Raw genomic sequence first — 20,111 nt, 5'->3', positions numbered from 1 at the left:
CGTGGGTGAGAGAGCTGATATCTCAGACACTTTCTGAACCAGTGAACTGCCTTCCAGTCCAGCTGACATTCCTTATTTCAAAATTAGTTGAAAAGCAAATCTAATCAGAATTTGAATAAGACTAAAATCAGACTCTCACCTCACTTGGTGATTAGCCACGATTTCTTAGGTGAAAGCATAACAGAATGAAGAGGGGAGACCCAGGAAGAAAGAGCCTTTATGGCCATGTCACACATGCACCCTGAAGGCCAGGTGGCAGACTCCTGGTGGCCAGGGCTGAAATGCAGCACAGCCTTCTGACCTTCCTCACCCTGGTATCATGTCCCTCGTCGCCCCAGCTGCTGTGTGTGTGAGCGCCTGGCCTTGCCCATCTCCTCTGAACAGTCTCCAAACTTGCAGTAAGCCCCAAATATGGGTTTTATAACATAATCTTCCTGCCTTTCCGTAACTCTATGGTTACATAGAAGAAAAGGGTTCTCAAGTATACAGCTGGGAGATGCAGGCATGCAGAGGACTGCCTTTGTAACTGGGTGGCTGAACAGAGGCCCAGTGAATTGGGTTGGTTCATGGTCTAAGATCATGACCTCCCAGGCAGGCCCCGTCAGCATTCCAGGCTGTTTCTGGGACAGGGACCAGACCTCTGTTTTCCTGTGGATTCCACCTACAGATCTGGCCTGGGGAGGCCCAGCTGGGCCCTCATGAAAGGAGAGTACAGGCAGGCTGGCACCTCCTCTCAGCTTCAGGCCTGGATTCTGGTCCCACTGAACGTGAAGTGTGAGCCCTCAGTACTGCCTTTTGAGAGCTGCTTGGGTCCCAGGTACCCACTGGTGCCCTCTGGGTCTGCAGCCCATGCTGGACTGTTCCCCTCCTTGCACTCGCTGTCATCAAGCCTTGATGGTATTGGGGTCCATGAGGGTTGCTCTGGTCTGTCCAGCACTTAAAACATTTGGACTCAAGAAAGACCTGTGCTACTAAGAGTGGCACCTGGCCAGCCATATTTCATTTCTTTCCATTAACTAATCAAGACCTCACAAGGTGAACACTTAGGGAAGTTTCCTTAGGGTGAATGTTGAGTGACTAGGGAGCATCTGAGACCTGTTCCTAGGGATTAGGACAAGAATGATAAGTAGGTACTGAGCAAGGGCCTGCATAGTTGTTTTATACATACCTGTTATTATGCATGCCAATGAAAGATTTACAACCTTAGAGTGGAATACATGTGACACATGACAGTCATGGAAGGAGAGTCAATGGCTGTATCTTTCCCTGCTCCTTGGAAACCTGTACAGACTTTTATTCCAGAACCCCTTACACCATCTGGGAAGCCACCTTGAAAGTAACATTGGGCTGCTGATTATTTCCCAGGGCAGTGGTAAGAGGCAGCATAGGGGAAGAATTTTGAGAAAATTTTTTTTCCATTGGAACTATTTAGGAGAACAGCAATGTCCAACTTGGAATTTGATCTGAGCATTAAAATTGATACCTCCCTCCTGTAGCTAGGGCCTGGGCATCTTGAATGGTCCCAGATAGCTTAGGTCTCTGTTTAGCATCCTGCCAAAGGGGGGTCAATTCCTGAGCTCGCTATACTCTTGCTCATGCTCAGGATATCAGCTGGGTTGTGAGGACAGCCTACGCCAGATAATCAAGCACCTGTGCACACATCTACAGTAGGGCCCACAGCACAGGGCAGAGGGGTGGGGGGCTTTGTACCACCTCTGCCTGCAGGTTAGCAATGTGGGGCCTTTGTCTTTGACTTCTCCCCACTGTGGTCGTTTAGAGGTACCTGTGAAAGTTAAGCACTTAGGGCAGGTCAGGGAGGCTGGAAATCAAGCAGCAAGAAATGGCCCTGTGGCTCCCATAGTGAGCTCTGAGGGTCGCCTCATCCTTCCCAAGCAGCTTGTTAGAAATACGCATCGTGGGCTCTGCTGCTGAGATTCTGATGCACAACTTTGTTGTTACGTGTTCTTTAGGGTTTGAGAACGTGGTGTGGTGGCTGACCTGGACCCAGAGGTAACGTCAAGAATGTCTGCAGGGCATGTCAGGGATGGAGCTCCAGAGTGCTCTCGAGCACCCCAGGCTTCTCAAGCACCCCAGGCTGCTTGGGCCACGTGGGCCTGTGTTCAGGCTGCCCCCCCAAGCAGGGTCTGGGTTTCAAAGGCCCTCCATGGCCTCCATCCAGGCACTTTCACTCTCTCATCTTGGAGTGCAGGTGCTCCTCTGGGTGCCCCAGGGCTTCGAGCCTGGTTGCTGTAACTCTCTGAGGCCAGTCCAGGGCAGGTTTGGAACATGTCAAGAAGAAGATGAACCAGAGAAGGGCCAAGCCAAATGGGGGAATGATGGAACCCGAGTTCTACAAAACTTTCATGAAAGATTTCTTCATTTGCTTTCTAGAACTTTGATAATGGTGACTCTCACTTGGACTCCAGCGAATTCCTGAAATTTGTGGAGCAGAATGAAACTGCCATCAACATCACCACCTATGCAGACCAGGAGAACAACAAGCTGCTTAGGTGAATGGAGGGAGGGGTCAGGGAGGGGTCCACCAGGGGAAGGCTGGATAGGAGACGGGATGTGAGCCCCCTCCTACCTGCAGAGGAGCCACCAGTGTCAATGTGAAGTAAAAATTAAAATAGGAATTCTGTCCTGGTCCATTCTGTGAACATTATTCACTAATTATATATTAAGCACCACTGATATCTGATCAGGCAGTTATTGTTTTTGGCCACAACTTGCAAGGAATAGAAGAAGGTAATTTTAAAATAAATTATCAAGGTTGCATCAGAGCAAAGTTGTTTCTGAGTGTTGTGGGTGATGTTTTAATGGTTAATTTTCTGAAGGAATGACTTTATTATTTAGCTGTGGGTCTAAAATAGCTTTAGTTCTGATTTTAAAGATAATCAGTGCTATTTCACGTAGAGAACCCTAATGTTACAAATGTGAGCACGTCTCTCTCCTTTTCTGTATTATTCCAGAGTAAATATTAATAAAAATTAACCGCTAAGAAACTTCTGGTGTGGTTGCAGTACATCAGTAAGAATTAAAAACAGGAATGACACTTCTTTCATTCAAAAGTACAAAGCATGAAGCCCAGATTCTAGAAGGATTCTTTCTTAATAATAGTCTATTACCTTAAAGTATAATATCTGCAAATCCTTCATATTTTGATAACCTGAAATTACATAGTATTTTATAAGTTCACTGTTTGATCCTCATAACATCCCAGTGAAGGAGGGCTCCTTGTCCTCATTTTACAGTTGAGAAAACAGCTTTAGAGCAGTTGAATAACCAGCTCAAGGCTATTTGAATAGGGAGTGATTGAGCCAGGGCCCGAATCCAGGCCAAGGGGAGAGTGAGGGAGCTGGCGTTCTAGAAAATTTTTCTGAAAGATCTCTTTCTAGAATGGTGATAGTGGTGATGCTTGCTTCAACTCCGTGTTCTTTCAGATCACACATTCCTTTCATATCATCTGTTCCTATCTCTTCTGTTTTAATTTTCTATGCTGGTTAACTTGATGCTTATACCATGGGGAAAAGCAATGGCTAGTAGAAGGTGTGCCAGTAGTGAAACATTTGTCAATCAACATGGACAAAACCATCTAGGAAACTTTAGTCATCTTGGGAGGAACATTTGAACAGCCTGAGTGATCTGACATCCAGTATAAGAAGCCAAGGGCTGGATGCTTAATAGGAGTCAGGATGGATAATGGTTGTGGGAAGTCAGTGTAGAAACTTTCTCCATTAATAGTCACCTTCTTGGCCTCCTCTGAGGCCCCAGGTGTATGTGATCCTGATGCTTCTTTCCTTTCCTCAGGAGTGAAGCTGAGGTCTTACTGACATGTTTCTCCTGTGTTTTGTTTCAGAGGACTCTGTGTTGATGCTCTCATTGAACTGTCTGATGAAAATGCTGACTGGAAACTCAGCTTCCAAGAGTTCCTCAAGTGTCTCAATCCGTCCTTTAACCCTCCAGAGAAGAGTATGTTAACCTAAGAAAGAGGGAATTGTAGGGAGTGGGGGCATTTTGAGGGACCGAGATAGAGAGGATTGGTGAAACTCTCCAGAGATTTCTAAGAAAATTCCCTTCCACAATTCTACACTGGGCCCCAGCCTTTCATCTCCATGTTGAGGTTCAGGTCCAAAAGTCCTTGGGTTGATGGTGGCATTTGCCCAGATATATTGCCTCTGGGGGACAGGCAGGTCTTGTCTAGGAAAAGGGTAATGTGCATAGACTATAGCCAAGATGTCCTGTTCCACCATCACCCTAAACTGTTGCCCCTTTTTTCTGGTCCCAACAGAGTGTGCTCTGGAGGATGAAACATATGCGGATGGAGCTGAGACCGAGGTGGACTGTAACCGCTGTGTGTGTGCCTGCGGAAACTGGGTCTGCACAGCCATGACCTGTGACGGTGAGCTGAGCCTCAGGCAGAAAGAAAGAACAGGGAGAGAGCTTCCGTCATGAAATCACCATGAGAGAAGTCAGGGTAGGGATGATGGAGAAGAGTGCAGGGCTGGGAGCAAGTGACAGACTCAGACCTGTAATCTCGGAGCTCCCAGGGGGCAGCATTGAGGGCAAAACACTTATGCTCAATGCATTAATTTCGAAAATCACTCCAGAGGCTTGGAACAAGAGAGGTTCAAGACCCAAGACAAGATCAAATGTTGATATGAGATTGAAATAGTAACAATAATAATGAAAGCAAACACTTGTTTAGTGAGAACTATGTGCCAGGCACTCTTCTAAGAACTTTTCATAGTAACTCACTTAACCCTTACAACAGCTTAGGAAGTCCTCTGTGTAAAAAACTGAGGTGTTTGGAAGACAAAACAACTCCTCCTTGCCATCTATACTCAGCAGAAAAAGGAAAAATATTCATAGACCCTCTTTGAATTAACAGATTTGGATAATCCTAAAAAAAAGAGATAGTTGAGACATGAGCAGGTAGGCTTGGGGAGACAGAGATGCCAGAAAGGGGGGCCAGTGCAGAAACCAAAGAGTATGTTGGAACCACTAGAGTCCAGCATCTCTACACTGCCCAGCCTGCCTCAACCAGGAAGCGTCCTATACTCATCTTCCCAAAACTCCCTGCAGTAGCTCTCCACACCTAACTGCTCCTGGTCTGGCAAGTAAAGGTAGCCGTCCATTTCTAAGACACAGGCAGTTGGTGAACAGCTGGTTTACAGAATAAGTATGGTCATCTGGATAATGAGCCCCATCACATGCATCAGACAGAATCCAAATGATCACCCCCGTGGCACAATGCCCATTTCCACAGCCCCACTGGACAGCTCATCCACCCTCCTGGGATGGCCCAGGTTCAGAGCCCTACATGGGTATAAAGAGCATTCTAGATGGTGGTGCCACAGGGGCCTGAGCGCATCTTGGTGTGGCCCATGGATATGAGAGGACATTGTAGAGGTGGCATTCCAAGGCATTTTCAGGTCAGTACCTGAAAGTTAGTCTGGTCTTAGATCACAAATCCCAATGGGGCAAAGAAGGGCCATCGAGATGTGAAGCCAAGTGGAGCCAGAGCTGAGGAAAACTGCTGTGAGGGGCAGACTGATGCTGAAGCCGGAAGGTGGGCTGAGCAGGGTTTCCTAAAAACAAATTTTCTTTCTCTCTTTTTTTTTTTTTTTTTTTTTGAGGAAGATTAGCGCTGAGTTAACTACTGCCAATCCTCCTCTTTTTGCTGAGGAAGCCTGGCCCTGAGCTAACATCCATGCCCATCTTCCTCTACTTTATACGTGGGACGCCTACCACAGCATGGCATGCCAAGTGGTGCCATGTCCGCACCTGGGATCCGAACCGGTGAACCCCGGGCCACCGAGAAGTGGAACGTGCGAACTTAACAGCTGCGCCACCGGGCCAGCCCCCTAACAACAAATTTTCTATGCTCAATAAACATGCAGATTCCATCCCAAATCTACTGAATCAGAATCCACAAAAGAGCAGCTTGGGAACCTATGTTTTTAAGATGTATAGTAGGATTTTTTTTTTTTTTATCACTGTGCAAGTTTGGGAAACATTGCTGCAGTGGTTATCAACCCTAGCTGCACTTGAAACCACCCAGAGAGCACTTACAAAATCCTAGTGCCCAGGTTCCACCTCACAACAATTAAATCAGAATCTCTGAAGGTGGAATCTAAGCAATTGTATTTTCAAACGTTCTCCAGGACACATTGAGGGCATGTGAATGGTTGAGGGTCACTGCCGCAGAGGAACTTCTGGAGTCAGGATCCAGATTGTCTCCATAGCTTTTTCTGCAGGGCCAGCTCCTGGCAGGGATATGCTGGAGCAGTGGAAGGGGCCACTAGGAACAGAGGCCAGAGAAGAGTGGAGGTAGATTGCTGTGTTTACACTATGTTACTTTGGAGGTGTCAGTGGCTCTAGGACACTTCATATTCAGAGAAATGTGGGTAATTCACTTCTCCTTCCATGAGTTAAATGGGAGATGAAATTGAGAGCCTAAAAAGTAGATATTGGTGGGATCCCTAACTGGCTTCTTTTAGCCACCACTGCTCTAAGTCTTGGTTCTTCTTGCAGGAAAGAATCAGAAGGGGACCCAGACCCAGACAGAGGAGGAGATGACCAGATATGTCCAGGAGTTCCAGAAGCACCAGGTGAGTTACAGCCTCCATGCTGGTTCAGGTATTGCTGTCACCATCAGGCCCTTCCACCACTCAGATACTGCCTAATGCCCCAGGAGACGAAGGAGACGCACTCTGTTCAATACAGAAGGTCCTGAATGATACACCTATAGTATCAAACTGTGCTATAGACAGTTCCCTGATGGAGTCCTTGCAGGGCCAGCAGGTTCCAGCAGATGTAGATTACAACTTGGTAAATTGCTTTGTAAGTAAGAATCTGCCAGGTGGTGATTTGCAAATAGGATGGAAGTGGTTTGCAAATGAGCATGGTCTAAAGAAGTGTTACTATTTCTTGTCAGTGTCCAGACTTAAAGACTGTGAGCTCCTTGAGGACAGGCTCTATGGCTTGCTCACCATTGTACCTGTGCATTTAGCACAGGGCCTGGTATATAGTTGGCTCTCAGTGAGCATGAAATTAGTGGATTTGGATCACAACAGAAAGGATTTAAGTTAAATGCCAAGCTGGCTAGAACACAGCCTGGGATTGACAAACACAGCGAACTTAGAGGTTCTGCTTCCTGGAGACTTGAGAAGATAACAAATAAGAATTCTGTTCAGAGGGCCGGCCCTGTGGCCGAGTGGTTAAGTTCACGTGCTCCGCTTCCGCGGCCCAGGGTGGTTTCGCTGGTTCGGATCCTGGGCATGGACATGGCACCGCTCATTAGGCCATGTTGAGGTGGCATCCCACATGCCACAACTAGAAGGACCCACAACTAGAATATACAACTATGTACTAGGGGGATTTGGGGAGAAAAAGCAGGAAAAAAAAAGAATTCTGTTCAGGTTCTATGTCATTAAGTTGAAGGCCTTCTTGGGGAAAAGCTGCTTAGCAGAATAGTGATCTACTGACATATCTGCTCAGGGCCTGGAGAGAAAACATGGATATGCTGGACCCCTGGGCCTGTCTTTCCACTAGTTTGCCAGGTAGTCTTAACAAACAGTGTTGCACCTTAGATCACCTGTCTGTAGACTGGATCTGGTAATTGTGGCAAAGGATGAAATCTTCTTCTGCCCTTTTACATCCTTCTGGCTGGTCTAAGAATTAAATTGACATGAGACAGAATAACAGGAGAAAATCAAACAAGTTTAATAACATGAATACATGGAAGAAACCCAGGAAAACTGAGTAACTCACCAAAATGGCTGAAGCCACCCCCTGAAATACCATCTTCATCTAAAGACAAAGGAGGATGTTGGGGATAGTGGTTTGGGACTTCATAGGGGAGGAAGGCAATTCACATGGAGATAGAAAAGCAGTGTTTGGTAAAACGAATGTTTGCCAAACAAATTGCCTTGCAAAGACAATGAGACATGGAGAGGACTTTGATCAAATGGGCTTGCTAGGTTCCTCCCTGTCTACCATACCTAGTTCATATCATGCTATAGTTATCTATGGTATTAGCTCCTTTCTGGAATAGGCCTTCTATCTTAAATTCTGTTAGGCAGTTAGGGAGAAGGTAAAAGTTTCTTCCTGAGTCTTGTTCTTAAAAATAAGCCAAAGAGACACATTTTGGGGTAACAAATTCTGCTCCCCTACGCAATACAAGCCATTGGTTTTCTGACATATGTTTTTAAGGAATATAATGGTCACAAGAACTGCTAAACTATTGAGATGAAATATTTGACTTGAAAATAAAGAATTAACTATTAATAATTGCTCATATTTATTGATGGTTTTTTATATGCATTTTTTCATCATTGTCACTGATAGTGTAGAAACATTATGTCAGTCTTCTAAACAAAAGCAGAAGCTCCTAGCCTTTTGGTTTTTTGTATTTCACCAGCCTTGAGTCTCCAGATGAGTATAGCCCCATTAAAGAAAAAAGAACTTAATAGGAATTCCTTTCATCTAGGGTGGAGAAATGATCAGAGTAGAAAGTGGGGAGTGAACTATAATAGCTAACATTTTTAAGCATCTCTGTTTTGTGTGAGTTCCCTTAGAAGCAGATGCTAGGGCAAGGACTCAAGTACAAATAGTTTATTAGGGAGGCGATCCCAGGAAACACCAGAAGGGGAGTTGGGAAGTGAGCCCAGGAAGAGAAGGAAGCAGTAAAGAGTGTATAACCAGACAAGTTACCACTGTAGAAAAGTGGAGCTTAGTCCTGTTATGAAACTCTGGGAACAGAGTTACCATGCCCGAGGGGGAAGGGAGCTGTGCTATTCCTACACGAACTCCTGTCGCCCATTGGCTGAGAGCTGCCACCAGAAAACATGAATTCCCTGGCTTTTCTGGCCTGCCAACATGTGTGGGCAGAGCAGGCTCCAGCAGCCAGAGAAAGCCTCAGGCTAAGAGATGCAGGTGCTGGCAGTTAGAAGCCATGCCAGTGCACTGAAACGTTAAAGACAAGGGGCCGTGGATGAGGCACCAACAGTATCTGTTAGATGCCAGGTGCTGTTGTTGTTTTTTATTTCCTATTTAATTTTTTTATTGAGATGTAATTCACATACCATAAAACTCACCCTTTTAAAGTGTACAATCCAGTGGTTTTTAGTATATTCACAAGGTTGTCAACCATCACCACTAATTCCAGATCATTTTCATCATCCCCAAAAGAAACCCCATACCCATTAGAAGTTACTCTACATTCTTTTTGCCCTCAGCCTCTGACAACCACTAATTTACTTTCTAATTCTATGGATTTCCCTATGCTGGACACACATAAATGGAATCATAGAATATATGGCGTTTTCTGTCTGACTTCTTTGGCATAATGTTTTCAAGGTTTATCCTTGTGGCATGAATCAGTACTGCATTCCTTCTTAGGGCTAAATAGCGTTCCATGGTGTGGATAGACTACGTTTTTGTATCCATTCATCAGTTGATGGATGTTTAGGTTGCTTCCACTTTTTGGCTATGATGAATAATGCTGCTGTGAACATTCTTGTACAAGTTTTTTGTGTGGACATATGTTTTCACTTCTCTTGGGTATATACCTAGGAGTGGAAGTGCTGGATCACATGGTAAGTGTGTTTAATCTTTTGAGGAACTGCCAGACTATTTTCCAAAGTGGCTGTACCATTTTATATCCTCACCAGCAGTGTTCCACAAACTCACCAACATTTGTCATTGTCCATTATTTTACCATCCTAGTTGGTGTGAAGTGGCATCTCATTGCACTTTGGATTTGTGTTTCCCTAATGATAATGCTGTTGACATCTTCTCATGTGCTTATCGGCATAAGTGAGAATGTCTTCTTTGGAGATCTGCTACTGTTGCAAGAGGTGGTACTTTATTACCCTCATTGTGTAATTGAAGACGTGGAGGCACTGAAGATTTCAGAATATGCCCAAAGTTCCCCAGAAAGTAGCACTGCCATGATTTAAGATCAGGCAGTCTGCCTCCAGAGCCTGTTGGTCTTAATGCTTGTCTGGACTTGGATTCAGAACATCTTGTAGCACTTCCATTTAGTATCCTTTTCTTCATCTTTAAAATAGGGATAATAATGTCTGGCCTGATTATTTCATAGGAGTTCAAATGGGGTCAGCTCTTAATTCAGTGACAGCCCCTACATGACTATGTCATGAAAAAGACGTGATCCTTGCCCTCAAGTTGTTTGTCATCCGTGGAGAGACAGACAAGTAAACAGAACTAAAATTCAGCATAAGCACGTATATGTCAATGCTATATAAAGACTAGATAAATGCCAACCATTTTTTTTTATATTTCATAATGCTTATTTCTCTTGCTTCTCAAAGGAAACAGCTGAAAAGACCAAGAGAGTGAGCACCAAAGAGATCTGACGAGACGGCATCTGGAACGGTGTCCAGAACCCGGCACCTCCTCTTCCACTTCAGCGCTGAGTCCAGTATACGCAAGTGTCTGCTACAACCGCCAAATCACCAGTATTTGCTTGTATAGCAACGAGTTTTATTTTGTCTATTTGTTTTGCAATAAAGGCAATGAGGGTGGCTGGCTAGGAGGGGAAGGGCCATAGCCTTCATTTCTAGGAGTGCTTTGAGAGAAACTGTGCAAATGGTGCTCAGGGGCTGGAGGCAAGTAAGGAAACTGCATCAGGGTTGGCAAAGGAGCGGACCCAGATCTAAACCACTTCTGAGTCTCCCACAGCTATAACCATGCTGCAGGGAGTGCAAGCAATGCCAGAGAGAGCCTAGCGCGCTGTCCTAGAGAGGAGGGGTTTGGGAAGCTCATTGGAGAAGAACGCATTCTGTTTCCAGCTCTTCCTGTTGCCATCAGCATAACAGACCTCCAGCATCTGTGCTTCTCCTCATGGCCCCAACCACTGCCTCTAGTTACACAGCCATCCTGCTAGTTACCCAGTGTCCCTCAGACCTGACGGAGTTTCTGGGAGAGTGCACCCAAATGATGCAGATACTTGTCTACTTTGAGCCCCTTAGATACCTAACCAAATTTTTAAAATACTTTTTACCAAAGGTGCTATTTTTCTGTAAAACTTTTTTTGGCAAGTTGACTTCATTCTTCAATTATTATCATTGTATTATTGTTGTTGTTTTTTAATATTTTATTTTCTTGACTAGAAATTAAGCTTTTGTAATTATTTTTCAGTAGTCCTACCATTTCAGAGGTGGGCGAGTTTGGAGTTCTTCCAGACTCCCTCAACCCTGTCACATACTAGATGCAGCCCAGAGTTTGCCCCCGGCTTCCAGTGGGTCAGCAGTCTGCCAAAGGAGCAGCCAGTGCCTCAGACAGAAGCCAAGGGAAGAACGAGCATCTCCACACAAAGCTTTCAAGATCCAGAAAGCTAATTTGTTTTCATTTATCCTGATAAGTTCATGCAAATCAGTATTCCAAAGGATGGAGACAAGTACAGCTAAGCAAGGCTTAGATATCCAAGCCTATCAAGATGCTCATTGATCCACCACTAAGAGAGTGACTTTGGCCCTGTCTCTCCTATTTCTGGGCCTCAGTTTCCTCAGTGAGCAGGTAGGAATGCATTAACCTTTCAATTTGATAGATAATCAATTCTGCGATTCTGATGATCAGTCCAAGAAGATAGGCTCCTGTGATTTTCCCTGTCCTTAGGATAAATGAAACCTTGTTGTTAGAACAAGAAGAGTCAGACAGTCAAAAACGAGACGACCAAATCTGACCTCAGGCTGAATGGCCCCACAGCCTGTGCTCTGATGTAGAGCCCTCTCAGGTGAAGCCTGCCCAGGAAGAGAGTGGGAAAGAGAACCACTCCACCTTGTCTTCACGTTTGCATTTCATATTTAACCTTGGAAACAAATGCCTTTCCCTTTAGAAATGAGGACAAAAGAAAGTTTCACATCTCAAGAGGGGGAATAATGGAAATTGAATCTTACAACTGTGATTGGGAAGAAGTCAGTTGTTCCTGTGTCTTTTGTGATTATTAACCCCACTCAATACCATGTTTAAGATGCATTTGGAATAACAAAGGTTAGAAACTTGATGTAAGATCTCATTTTCAGAAAGCAGATTACAGACCACCAGAGGGAAATTATGTGTGGGTTGTGCTGCACAGGCACTCTGAGAAGGTTGTGCTGAAAATGGAATTCCTTCTAAGCAAGTTTCCTTGTTCTCCTTGGAAAGGAGGACATGCCACTTTGTTTAGAATTCTGAGCTTTTATATATCATCCCACTTCAAAGCTCTCTTCGAACCCACTTGTGCAGCCCGAAATGCACCTCCCTGTCCAAGTGTTTCGGACAACCCCCAATAGCATGCTTTGATCAGGTTTTGCCAGTCCTTGGACAGTAAGGAAAAGAGGGCAGAAGTACCAGCCTGTTTAAAGCAAGAAGCCAGAGTGTCTCCTCACCAGTTACATTGAGGACAGTGATTGCCATCCTTACCCTGCAACATTGGATTCTTGAGAGCAAATCTGCATTCCTCCTGTCAATAGGGAAGCTGCTGTCTGCACCATAGAATCACGTGATCTGATGACCATTCACAGAAAGCTGCTAACTAGCCTAGTTTGGGGAGTCTTGCATAGAGCTTTGCATGGAGCAAATAAATAAGATTAAATCAGGTTCAGTTCCTCCAGCTCTAAAAGCACAGGGCTTAGACTGCAAGCTTCCTTGGGCTTTCTCTGTGTGTATATGGTTTTGTAAACATATTACAGCATCTGTTGAGATTCAGTGTCCATGGAAACCTTCTCACATGCCATGACTCTGGACTCCATCACTGTTTTTGGAAAGCAGGGCTCCTCCACCTGCTAATAAACCCATGTGGACCAGTCTGAATGTCTTTCCTTTACACTTATGTTTTAGACTATTTCGAAAAGCAATTTGAGCAGGTTTCTGTTGCCTCTGTTTGTGAAATGTATTTGTATTTAGTAGGCTTCCATATTGCATTTAACTTGTTTTTGTAACTCCTGATTTTCCTTTTTTTTTTTTGGATACTATTGATAAATAAAGAAATTAAAATAATAGTTGTGTTAGTTTCCTTCCCCCCAGTTAAGGCCAAATAAAGTTGTGAGAACATTAACCATTTACCTTGTAAAAGTGGCTTTGGGTTTCAGGAGCCTTCAAAGAGGCCTGAAGAGTTTCTCTTAATACAATCTCGGGACTGCAGCTGGGAGGGAAAGTTTACTCAGGGACAGAAGAAGTTTATTTAAAAGAATCATGGGGGCCAATCCAGTGGCATAGTGGTTAAGTTCACGCACTCCACTTAGGCGCCCCAGGGTTCGCCAGTTGGGATCCCAGGTGCAGACACCTGGCACCTCTTGTCAAGCCACGCTGTGGCGGCATCCCAAATAAAATAGAGGAAAATTGGCACAGATGTTAGCTCAGTGACGATCTTCCTTGAGCAAAAAGGGGAAGACTGGCAACAGATGTTAGCTCAGGGCCAATCTTCCTCACCAAAACAAACATTTTTTAAAAAAATAAATAAATAAAAGAATCATGGATAGTGGGTCTAGGAATGAGAAATCAAGGAGCATTCCTGTACTGGGAAGAGGTTAAACGAAAACACTCCTGAAGCCCCGTGGATCTTAGAGACTGGAGCAGCATCGGGTGTGGCTGGCTGCACGTAAACCTGTATAAGAAGCCAAATAAACCGGGGAAAGTGGCACAGGGAGCATGCCAAGGTCTGGTTGGATAACTTTAATGGCTTTTACCTGATACACACGTATCCCATAGGGATAAACATTCCAAGTGGACTGAATGTTGACTGGTCAACACCCTCTGTTCCACTCCATCTTGGAGACATGACTGGTATTTGCTTTCTACCTCCCTGTCCAAGTGATTCTTTTTTTTTTTTTTTTTTTTTCTGCTTTATCTCCCCAAACCGCCCCGTACACAGTTGTATATCTTAGTTGCAGGTCCTTCTAGTTGTGGGATGTGGGACGCTGCCTCAACGTGGCCTGATGAGCAGTGCCATGTCCACACCCAGGATCCAAACCCTGGGTCGCCGCAGCAGAGCACGTGAACTTAACCACTCGGCCACGGCCCCCGCAAGTGATTCTTATAGGTATCATGCACTTCCCACCCCCAATAATTCTGTCTTTCAAAAGAGAGGATTATAATTGATGAGGTTTAAGTTTTCTTAATTTTAGTCATAAGTGTAGAAGTCTCACTTCTCTAAAATTAGAGCCAGGTCACCTTGATTGGATTTGGGGTATTATTCAAATGCGAATCAAATGTTAAAAGGCTATCTCTGGTTATGTTATTGCTACAGATTACTGATCTCATTAATCACAAATTGATTTGTCAAATTTTCTTTCTCAGAAGGGAATCTGAAACCCAATTTGAAGGGTACCTTGTCCACAACCACTTTTAAATACTGGCTGGCCCCTCCCAACCTTCTACCATGCTCTGGGAGCAATTTTCTTGCTATCACAGTATGTATGTGTTCAGAAAGTGAAAAGGAATTAAAATAGCCTGAAAGAAGCATAATTCAGAAGGTAAGTTTACTATAATCAAAATGTAATATTATGAATTGTGCAAATTAGTACAAATTACTTTGATTAGCTTTAGTTTTGGAGCACCTGTGTCAAGTTCCTATTAGTCCTCTTGAATTATTTCTGAAACAAGGAGAGTGAGAGAGGGGGAAAAAAGAGTATGAATGAGTAAATAGAATGTAAGCAGATGCCTCAGAGCCCTAGAGTAAATCTAGCATGGATGTGGGACATGGAGAGAGTAAACCCTGGACTACTGATGCTGAGGGCTATTTCACAATGTAACCTGCCTGAATGAGAGGGTCCTCCTGTCAATAGGAGTTCATTTTTTAAAATTATTTAACACATTTCTTATTGGAAAAGTAAGATATGCAGATGGTAAGAAAAAATCCAAATTATATAAAAAAAATACAGTGAAAAAATTCATCCTCTTAGAAGGTATGTACATTTATAAAGTTGCTTCTAATTGCCAATTGTTCGAAGAGGTTGCACCATTTACGTTCACACCAAAAATACATAAATGGAGCATGTCTATTTCCCTACATTTTTGCAAGGGCTGTGTCTTCAAACTTTTGGGCCTCTGATAGGCCCCCAAAAATGGAAACTCGTGTTCTTTTTGAATTATTTACTTTATTATTCCTTTTGTGAGATTGAGCATCTTTCCATGAATTATTGATTCTTGTCCTTTTCTTTGACTCTCTTTGCTCATATTCCTATTGATTGTTGGCTTTTTCTTCTTGGTTTGTGATAGTTCTTCATATATTGTTATTAACCCTTTGTCACGAAGGTGGCAAGACCTAGCAGTAGTAGATAAGTTAGAGGCTGTTTCAGGAATGAGGTGAGAAATAATGGTGATTTGAATTAAGATAATGGCAGTGGGGATTAACAGAAGGTCAAGGAGGTAACACGAACTGGAGTTGGCTATTGACTGGCTATAGGAGTTAAGGAGGAGAGAAAACAGTCAAGAATGACTCCAAGGTTCCAGCTTGGACAATCTGGTAGATAGTGGTGCTATTTCCTGAGATTGATAAGAGAGCAGGAGAAGTTACTTGGCTGGGGAAGGGAGGAAAGAAGAGATGATGAATTTGGTTTTGCACAGGTTGAATCTGAGTTGCTCTAAGACATCTAAATGGAGAATTCTTGTGAGCAGTTGGATAGAAAGTTTCGAGAAGAGATCTAGGCTGGAGATAGAGATCCAGGAATAGACAGCATAGAGATAGTGTATGCTTCCTTTGTGTAGAAAAGATGGTCAAGTTTAGAAAGAAAGAAAAACGTTGAATTGAGAGAGTTCATCATAAAGAAAGAGAACCCTTTTGAGAAACTCTGGATGTGTGTATTTCTCCTTCTTCATGGCATCATTAACAAAAAGTGTACACAGTTAGAAAAATGGTACAATGGGTTGGATTTATATATGAGAGCATAGCATGTAGACAATTCAGATGCAAAATCATACTGTGGATTATATTGAGAGGTCAAAATTGACAAGGAAAAAGAACTTATTTTTTTGCTACTTTTTCTTTTAATTTGAGTTCATAATAGTTTACATCATTGTGAAATTTCAATTGTACATTATTTCTTGTCTGTCACTACATAAGTGTTCCCTTCACCCCCTGTGCCCACCCTCCAACCCCTTCCCTGGTAACCACTGAACTGTTTTTTTGTCCATGTGCTTGTTTATATTCCACATGTGAGTGAAATCATCTGGTGTTTGTCTTTCTCGGTCTGGCTTATTTCACCAAGCATAATTCCCTCCAGGTCCATCCATTGTTGTTGCAAATGGGATGATTTTGTCTTTTTTTATGGCTGAGTAGTATTCCATTGTATATATATACCACATCTTCTTTATCCAATCGTCTGTCAGTGGGCACTTGGATTGTTTCCATGTCTTGGCTATTGTGAATAGTGCTGCAATGAACATAGGGGTACATATGTTACTTTGGATTGTTGATTTCAAGTTGTTTGGATAGATACTCAGTAGTGGGATAGCTGGGTCATGTGGTAGTTCTATTTTTAGTTTTTTAAGGAGTCTTCATACTGTTTCCCACAGCGGCTGCACCAGTTTGCATTCCCACCAGCAGTATATGAGGGTTCTCTTTTCTCCACACCCTCTGCAACATTTGTTATTTTTAGTCTTAGTGATTATAGCCATTTGAACAGGTGTAAGATGGTATCTTAGCGTAGTTTTGATTTGCATTTCCCTGATGATTAGTGATGTTGAACATCTTTTCATGTGTTTATTGGCCATCTGTATATCTTCTTTGGAAAAATGTCTGTTCATATCCTCTGCCCATTTTTTGATCAGGCTATTTGTTTTTTTGTTGTTCAGTTGTGTGACTTCCTTATATATTAAGGAGATTAACCCCTTGTTGGATATATGATTTGCAAATATTTTGTCCCAATTGGTGGGTTGTCTTTTTGTTTTGATCCTAATTTCTTTTCCTTGCAGAAGCTCTTTAGTCTAATGAATTCCCACTTGTTTATTTTTTCTTTTGTTTCCCTTGTCTGAGAAGACATGGTCTTCAAAAAGATCCTTTTAAGTTTGATGTCAGAGAGTGTTCTATCTATATTATCTTCCAGGAGTTTTATGGTTTCAGGACTTATCTTCAAGTCTCTGATCCATTTTGAGATTATTTTTGTGTATGGCATGAGATAATGGTCTACTTTCATTCTTTTGCATGTGACTGTCCAATTTTCCAACACCATTTATTGAAGAGACTATCTTTTCTCCAGTGTATGTTCTTGGCACCTTTGTTGAAGATTAGCTGTCCGTATATGTGTGGTTTTATTTCTGGGCTTTCACTTCCAGTCCATTGATCTGTGTGTCTGTTTTTGTACCAGTACCATGCTGTTTTTTATATTGAACCTGAAGTGAGTTCGCTCACCCATTGCACAGCAAGCCAATCTCTGACACTGGGTATAGTGGAAGAAAGTAGGAATTTTATTATTGCACAGCGCTGAGCAAGGAGAAAGGGCAGCCAACGCTGAAATCCCAAACTCCCCGAAAAGCTAAAAGGAAGTGTTTTTATTTGGGGTTTTAGGTAGGGGAGGGGGAGCATATGGTCTTGCTGGTCAGAGCTTTCCCACCAGCCTGTCTTTGGCCTTGAGACTACTTGCAGAGAGGAGGGAGCCCATGACCTTGCTGGTCAGCAGCTTTCCCACCAGCCTGTGTCTCTTTGCAGGAAGGAGATAGTGAATCCAGGTGCTTGTCCTTGGCAGTATCTGTCTCCATGGAGGATAGCGGATTCTGGAGCCAGGAAGCCAGGGAGTAAGCAGGGAATGAGTGTTTTTGTTTTAACTCCATATATGCTGGGTTTAATGTAGGGAAACTGACATCAGGGTCGGTATCATTTTGATCACTATGGCTTGTAGTACATTTGAAATCAGGGATTGTGATGCCTCAAGCTTTGTTCTTTTTTCTCAGTATTGCTGTAGCAATTCGGGGTCTTTGGTTGCCCCATATAAATTTTAGGATTCTTTGTTCTATTTCCATGAAGAATGTCATTGGGATTCTGATTGGGATTGCATTTAATCTGTAGATTGCTTTGGGTGGTATGGACATTTTAACTATATTTATTCTTCCAATTCATGTGCATGGAATCTCTTTCCATCTCTTTATGTCATTATCTATTTCTTTCAGTAATGTCTTAAAGTTTTCATTATATAAGTCCTTCACCTCCTTAGTTAAATTTACTCCTAGGTACTTTATTATTTTTGTTGCGATTGTAAATGGAATTGTATTCTTGAGTTCTCTTTCTGTAAGTTCGTTATTAGAGTACAGAAATGCAACTGATTTTTGTAAGTTGATTTGGTACCATGTAACTTTACTATAGTTGTTGATTATTTCTAATAGTTTTCCAATGGATTCTTTAGGGTTTTCTATATATAAGATCATGTCGTCTGCAAACAGTGAGACTTTCACTTCTTCACTTGCTATTTGGATTCCTTTTCTTCCTTTCTCTTGCCTAATTGCTCTGCCTAAAACCTCCAGTACTATGTTGAATAAGAGTGGTGAGAGTGGGCATCCTTGTCTTGTTCCTGTTCTCAGAGGGATGGTGTTCAGTTTTTGCCCATTGAGTATGATGTTGGCTGTGGGTTTGTCATATATGGCCTTTATTATGTTGAGGTAATTTCCTTCTATCCCCATTTTGTTCAGTTTTTATCATAAATGGCTGTTGGATCTTGTCAGATGCTTTCTCTGCATCTATTGAGGTGATCATGTGGTTTTTATTCCTCAGTTTGTTGATGTGGTGTATCACATTGATTTGCAGATGTTGAACCATCTGTGTGTCCCTAGTGTGAATCCCACTTGATCATGATGTATGATCTTTTTGATGTATTGCTGAATTTGGCTTGCCAATATTTTGTTGAGGATTTTTGCATCTATGTTCATCAGTGATATTGGCCTGTAGTTTTCCTTTTTTGTGTTGTCCTTGTCAGGCTCTGGTATCAGAGTGATGTTGGCCTCGTAGAATGTGTTAGGAAGTGTTCCATTGTCCCTAATTTTTTGGAATAGCTTGAGAAGGATAGATATTAAATCCTCTCTGAGAATTTGGTAGATTTCCCCAGGGAAGCCGTCTGGTGATGGGCTTTTATTCTTTGGGATGCTTTTGATTACTGTTTCAATCTCTTTACTTGTGATCAGTCTGTTCAGATTATCTGTTTCTTCTTGAATCAGCTTTGGGAGGTTGTAAGAGTCTAAGAATTTATCCATTTCCTCTAGCTTGTCTATTTTGTTGGCATATGTTTTTCGCAGTATTCTCTTATAATCTGTTGTATTCTGTGGTATCCATTGTTATTTCTCCTCTTTCATTTCTAATTCTATTTATCTGAACCTTCTCTCTTTTTTTCTTCGTAAGTCTGGCTAGGGGTTTGCCAATTTTATTTATCTTCTTAAAGAACCAGCTCTTTGTTTCATTGATCCTTTCTACTGCCTTTTTTTGTTTCAGTAGCATTTGTTTCTGCTCTGATTTTTATTATTTCTCTCCTTCTGCTGACTTTGGGCTTTGTTTGTTCTTCTTTGCCTAATTCAGTTAGGTGTAGTTTGAGATTGCTTATTTGGGATTTTTCTTGTTTGTTAAGGTTGGATTTATATATAAGAGCATAGCGTGTAGATAATTCAGATGGAAAATCATACTGTGGATTATATTGAGAGGTCAATACTGACAAGGAAAAAAAAACTTTCTTAAATAAACTGAGAAGGAACCACCATGCACATATGGAATGGAGTACACAACTTGCTAGAAAACCAGTTAAATGAATTTAGGAGAAAGGAACAGGAAATGCACCTGATGATTATCGCTGGAATGCACAGGTTTTATCTGACCTGCTGTGTTCAGATAAGAAACTTACAGAAATTTGACCATGTTAGGGCCTGTAGAAACAATGTATTTCCAGGAAAATAAGAGACAAGATTGTTAATGAATAAGAATAAAATGTTTAACCAGGAAACTTGTATAAAATTTTCAAGAGGATGAAACATGTTTGAAATGAAATTTTTGCCCACAAAAGAAAGGGACTTTGTCCTTCTAGTTCCTAGCTTGGTTTTAACTGTACAAGTTGGCAGAATTTGTCATTTTCCAAGAAGCAGGGACAACTCAAAACAAAATGTTTGCTTCAAAATTCTTTCACCAGACTCCA

At 42.5% G+C, this 20,111-nt stretch overlaps 1 protein-coding gene across 1 annotated transcript in view; it reads left to right on the top strand.

Annotated features, from left to right (window-relative positions):
• FSTL1 (follistatin like 1) overlaps positions 1-13,007 on the top strand; it is a 53,987-nt gene extending 40,980 nt beyond the window's left edge. Inside the window, exons 7-11 of the mRNA XM_014829566.3 lie at positions 2,392-2,510; positions 3,860-3,972; positions 4,292-4,402; positions 6,538-6,614; positions 10,338-13,007. Of these exons, the coding sequence (XP_014685052.2) occupies positions 2,392-2,510; positions 3,860-3,972; positions 4,292-4,402; positions 6,538-6,614; positions 10,338-10,382 (465 nt within the window). The 3' untranslated portion in view covers positions 10,383-13,007. The remainder of the gene's footprint in view (positions 1-2,391; positions 2,511-3,859; positions 3,973-4,291; positions 4,403-6,537; positions 6,615-10,337) is intronic.
• The last annotated feature ends 7,104 nt before the right edge of the window (positions 13,008-20,111 follow it).

This window comes from Equus asinus, chromosome 5 (assembly GCF_041296235.1).
Source record: "Equus asinus isolate D_3611 breed Donkey chromosome 5, EquAss-T2T_v2, whole genome shotgun sequence".
In the NCBI taxonomy this organism is placed as follows: domain Eukaryota; kingdom Metazoa; phylum Chordata; class Mammalia; order Perissodactyla; family Equidae; genus Equus; species Equus asinus.
This window is presented reverse-complemented; position numbering and strand designations above follow the sequence as displayed.